At 38.8% G+C, this 6,000-nt stretch overlaps 1 protein-coding gene across 1 annotated transcript in view; it reads right to left on the bottom strand.

The window, feature by feature from the left end:
* Nucleotides 1-1,018: 1,018 nt before the first annotated feature.
* Nucleotides 1,019-6,000, bottom strand: part of NOC3L (NOC3 like DNA replication regulator) — a 43,270-nt gene continuing 38,288 nt past the window's right edge. The window contains exons 19-21 of the mRNA XM_063434582.1: nucleotides 3,424-3,521; nucleotides 2,144-2,228; nucleotides 1,019-1,351 (exon numbers count right to left, since the gene is read on the bottom strand). Of these exons, the coding sequence (XP_063290652.1) occupies nucleotides 1,232-1,351; nucleotides 2,144-2,228; nucleotides 3,424-3,521 (303 nt within the window). The 3' untranslated portion in view covers nucleotides 1,019-1,231. The remainder of the gene's footprint in view (nucleotides 1,352-2,143; nucleotides 2,229-3,423; nucleotides 3,522-6,000) is intronic.

Here is a 6,000-nt window from a genome sequence, read left to right as displayed (position 1 = left end):
AACGTTTTTTGGTTTTTTTAAATTTGATCCAGCATTATTTGTGCCCCACATCATAGCAGTAATAACAGAGGGGTCGGCTACTGTGTAGTTATCTCTATTTTGTAACTAATTTTCAACATAATCTGTTAATATCCATGTATCCAAAAAACATGGAGTAGTACAATTTATGAAGGATTCAACTGTGTTTAAAATTATTCACATAGCAGCTATATATTCACACACACAAAAACCCTCACTGCCATGGGGTTTTTCAAGGAGCTAAAAGTCTCACAGCAAAAGGACATCCAGTGTCGTTTCACAGAGTAGAACTCTGTGAAATGTTAGGAAACAATTATAGTGGCTGTCTGGAAGACAGCCACTATAGAGGAGTTAACCCTGCAATATAATTATTGCAGTTTTTCAGAAGCTGCAATAAACAACATTGCAGTGTTAAGAAAACAGGTGCACTGCACCCAAACCACTTCAATGAGATGAAGTGGTATGGGTGCCTATTGTGTCCTTTTAGGAGTCCTGTGACCTAAAAGGGCCAGTAAATATTAGAAAATGTGTCCTGTGCATGTTGAAAAGAGAACATGTCTGCTGTTCTTAGGAGGTAAAATGCCACTTTTGTCTTAAACTCTAAAATGAATAGCCGTGACAAGCCTTTTTGAAGCAGAAGAATGACACTGTTTTTGGACAAGGCAAGTGAGCCTTCACAAGATTACTATTTAGATCCTAGGTAATGTGTTACTTGTGCATTTCTGTGACGTTGTCTTGATTGTACCTAATTTATGCATGTCATGAAGTGTTTTGACTATATCTGACTTCTTGTGCCAGTTTTGAAACCCTGTTGAATTTGTAAAATGTATTTTCAATCTGGACTACTTAATGTATACAGACTTGAAACACTGTTGTATTTGTATATGTTGAAAATAAAAAATAGTTGGTGGTATGTCTGTCGTGCAGTTGTCTGTAGACCTCATCACACACTCAGATTGTGAATATTTATGAAATAAATAGTGCTGGCTATGGGGCGATGTAAAGAATCTAGGACTGGAAATCTTTTATTTCTGCTTTACAAAGGCTGGTTTGCAACTTTTGTTTAAACCCTTATATACAAAAGAGGCACAAATCCATAGAGAATGCAATCGCGGTCTCCAGAATTGTGGGTTTTTTTTTCTCACTTCTTCAAACATCCACTTCCAAAAACTGGCAAGTACCGGGTTAGTCCATCACCGAATATCACTTAAAATTATGTTGAAATGGGCTTAAAATAGGAAGCAAAGTCCGGTTGTACTGAAGATACTTTTTCAAGATGTTTTTGTATTAGTCCATTTAGATCATCTTTTACCTCATTCGCTCTAGCTTTAACCTGTAATAGAAAAATGCAGATTTTTGTCTTTAAAAAATAAAAATAAAAAGCTTCATTATAACCACATTGATGTAATGAGCACAATATATACTACTTCAGGCATTAAAGGAAAGCTCTAAGCACCATAACCACCCATATGCTGTAGTTCTTGCAGTGCCAGGCATGCCCTCCCCCCTATTGAAAGTATTCACCATTTTAAAACAGTCTGACCCCTTAGTTAAGGGTCCATCAGGCTCTGCTACCCACCAAAACTACTTCCTCTACAATTTCCAGCTTTCAGTGAACTCCAGTGGAGCCACAGAATGGAACACGATAGCCGCCGGTAAACCTTTTGGCAATTGAGAAGGGGGAGGTTCAAGGCTCTACTGGCATCAAAAATCACAGCAGCAAGCTAAAGTTGTCTCAGTGCTTGGAGTGTCCCTCTATGGCTTAGTTGAAATGTTCTATACACTCCGAGTGGATTATATACCCTGTTGGATAATTTGTTTACATTGATTATACACACGCGCGCGCACACACACACAGCTGGTTCCCAGATTATGGAAACTTCCCACATAGAAGTCACTTGCAGTGGCTATGGCTGAGAAATGAGTCAGTTTCCAAGCCAAATGCATTTTTGAAATTTGATGTTGTGAGACTTTCATGAAAATCCAAAGAAAACAAAAAACGGGCCCAAATACATTTTTCAGCAGGTTAATCTGGACCTTAGATCACAGCGAGGCCAGCTCAGAGATCATTTCTCATTTTCTCAGCTATGACTAAAATGTACAAGACATCTTTCTGAGGACCCACCTTTTTCTTGCAAACTGTATCCGAAATTGGTGGATTGAATGTCATCCCGTTGATTGTGTAATCTGCAAAAAGTTCTACTGTAGATCTGCAACAAATGAAACAGTTATTTAGGAAGCAACCCACATGGAAGTTAACCCACAGACACACTAGCATTATTCTCTAATTAATTACATATCGGTATTTAAATGTGAAAAACTATTAAACAATTATCTCCAAAGTCACTGGAGAGTATTACTGTATATTTTCTGTAGCTGTATAGGTCTATGCAATCTATTATTTCATTGCAGTGTTTACTTATTTTGTTTTAAAATGCACATTGCTTACATTTCCATTTTATCATTAAGCACTATAGAACATTTTTGAATTAGGTTGCTAGTGGGTAAGGCAGCAGCCAGCCTATAAATGATGATTATCACTATTGGGGGATTTAAAACATTTTTAATAAAATAGAAAATAAATATCAAGTGCCTATATTATTAGTCTGCCAATTAATAAATAAAGGGCACAATAATGGGGCCGTGTTACGCATAATACTTGCCCCCACTTTGCACTGATGTTAACCTGTATCAAACCTTTAAGAAATAATATGTTCAGTTTCTAAGCACTTGGACTTTGCACATTCAGTAACAGTAATGTTATATTACCCCAGAAAACACTGCAGCTTTCATTAAGTGCCAGTCACTATAGAAAGTATTACTACCAATTGCTCTTAAAGGAACCATAGTTTTTAGTGGATTCATGGTTCAGTAAGCAGTTTTGATTCTTGCCCACTATTGAAGGGGCGCTGTGAGAAAAACCACCATCCATAGTGCCGGACTGCCCTCTTTTCTGTGGCTCAGCATTCTAACTTGTTTAACGTGTCTTTATGCATTTAGCATAGTTGTGATCAATTCTGCACTTTACCATGGAAGGGCAATGCGTTGGGACCCACTGGTCTTTGATGTCCCCACTAATCTGCAATGTTACTGCATAAACAGTTAAGATCACAGGAAGTACCAGGTAAGTGAAGTAAATTAAAATGCAGGAATAGAAGGCTGTGCAACGAGTCGTCAAAATGTGTACATGTGATATATTAAAGCAATGTACTGCTATTTTGGAGTCAAGAAGGAATTGTTTCCTAGTTTGTTGCAAAATTGTGAAAGCGCTACAGACTGGGTTTTTTGCCTTCTTTTGGATCAACAGCAAAAACATATGTGAGGAAGGCTGAACTTGATGGACGCAAGTCTCTTTTCACCAATGTAACTATGTATTTTAATACTGTGTATTTAATATTAACGTACTTGCGACTTAGTTCTGCTCTGAGACCTTCCGAGCCTTCAGATGGAGCTCCGGCACAGAGGTGAGCAGCAAATATTCGCACTACAGGATGATAATGCCTCTGAAATTAACAAGGGAGAAAAAAAATTAACAAATCATGATTATATGACATCACGCCCTGCTTGTGGATTAAAATTTTTTTTTTTTTAAATAGAAATCCGTAAATTGTAAACATCGGTTACTTTCTATACAGAGTTTGTGTGTTATAAAATGTTAATTAGCACATGTAATTGGGCAAATGTAATTCCTCTGCTAAACCACAGTTCTGCATGATCTACAAATCTCATCATAAAACATATTTACTGTTCAATCCAAAACCTAAAACCCCAAGGATTACACAGATAAGCACTGGCTTATTTAATGCTTTTGGATATCTTCAATCAAGTCTAGATTTTAATCGTTCTTGGGTCACAACTTTCACACAACACTGACAGAATTAAAACTGTAATTTACGGTGGGGTTGTCCCAGCATTTCGAGTTCTCTGGACAGACTGACTGTTTAATGGCCGGGAATGTGTAATAATTCTCATGGAGATGGAGAAGACAAATCAGTCGCTGCTTGGAATTTGGGTGGATGTTTGTGGGGAGTTCAAAATTTAACTCTCCCGGCAAATCCATCAACATCCTCTGGTAACAACAGTCACTGCTAGTAAAAAGTGTGCCATGTTATTTAGTAAAATTAAGAGCTATTCTGAAACGGTAACCCTTTAAACTCGATGGACTGACAGTTAAGTGCAGTGTGTTTCTCTTTTTACAATTTTTATTTAGCTTTAGTTTGCAACAAAATGCCTACTCCAAACTTCTCAGATAACTAATAATCTTAATGGGTCACCAAAACAACTTTAGCTTAACTAAGTAGCTTGTGTATAGATCATGCCCCTGAAGCCTCACAGCTGATTTTTCTGCCATTTAGGAGTTAAATCACTTTGTTTCTCTTTATGCAGCCCTGCCTGTAACTGACAGCCTGCTTGAAAATAAATGTTTTCACTTTCAATCAGATGTAACTTACTTTAAAAGTTTAAATCTCCTGTTTTGTAAATTGAACATTAATTACATACATGATGTTCCTATAGGGCTTAGCAAGCTATTAACTTAACAGCAGAGAAGAAATTTGAAATTAAGGAGGTGTATACATTAGATGACTCTTTACAGGAAGTGTTTAGGAAGGCTGTGTAAGTCACATGTAGGGAGGTGTGACTAGGGCTGCATAAACAAAGTGATTTAACTCTTAAATGGCAGAGAATTGAGCAGTGAAACTGCAGGGGCATGATGTATACATCAAAACTGATTAAGCTAAAGTTGTTTTATATAAACCTGTTTGTTGCTAACAGAATATCTTAGAAACACGGATTTAAGTAAGGGATCATAATGTAGATAAACAAACAGACAATGTACCTAAAACTCCCATAATGCTTTTGCAAGGCTGTAGAATGGCATAAGCATCATGGAAGTAAAGATGCTAAGAAATATGGGGATCCAATTTTTTGGCACAATTAAAACTTTTATAAATACTTTTAGGCAAGGCTCGACAAATCCCAGGCGCCAGGTGACTAAATATTTTGCCCTAGCGCATGGGATGTGTCAGGTTTTTTCCATCTAAAACATCCGGCTGGGCAAATAATGGAGCCGGACGGCTGAGTGAGCTTTGTAGCTGGCCAGCTGAGTGAGCCTTGTAGCCGGTTGCCCTGGGCTTTATGGAGGCGGCCGGCTCAGTGGAGCATCAAGGCCGTTGGCTGGAGCTACTCTCTGCTCCCTCGTGCTGTTTTTAATGATGCCGGAATAGGACGACATTCCGGCCCCGGCATCACAGGGAGCAGAGAGTAGCTGCATGGTAGATTACTGCTCCCTCTCTCACAGGACGAGAGAGCAGCCCCACTGGACCCCAGGGAAAGCCCACTCAGTTCTCCCAAAGGTAGGGGGCTGGGTGGATTAAAATAAAAAAAAAATTAATTTGTGAGTGTTTAAAAAAAGTGTCAGAGTCTGTGTTTGTCTGTCTGTTTAGGTACCTGCCCCCCTCTGATCACATGATTGGTGTTTTTACTCACCTTTTCTCTCCACACGCCGTGCAGGTTTTGCCGTGGCTTGTCCCGCCTCCATTGCCGAGTTCATAAATCTTTATGATCTCAGCTAAGCCATTGCTTTCCCATAGGAAAGCATTGGGACGATATTGCGCATGTTCTGTATGGGTAACATTCAGAGCACTTACAAGACTCTAGTGTCCGTCTGAGTGACAGCCACTAGAGGTCTTCGTAGGCAGCAATGTAAACACTGCCTTTTCTATGAAAACGCAACATTTACATTGAAAAGGCTACAGGGACAGGCTATAGGCACCAGAACAACTACATTAATCTGTAGTGGTCATGACGACTATAGTGTGTTTTAAAAACAAACAAACTGGCACCTAACTTTAGCTGGCTCCTAGATTCCAAACAAATTTGTCAAGCCCTGCATTTAGGTTTCCCCCCTCCCCACTTCTGAAGTCAATAATTTGAGTTACCAAATAAATTTGGATAAGAATATATATTCCCCCAGGTTGTACT

This window comes from Pelobates fuscus, chromosome 10, assembly GCF_036172605.1.
Source record: "Pelobates fuscus isolate aPelFus1 chromosome 10, aPelFus1.pri, whole genome shotgun sequence".
NCBI lineage: Eukaryota > Metazoa > Chordata > Amphibia > Anura > Pelobatidae > Pelobates > Pelobates fuscus.
This window is presented reverse-complemented; position numbering and strand designations above follow the sequence as displayed.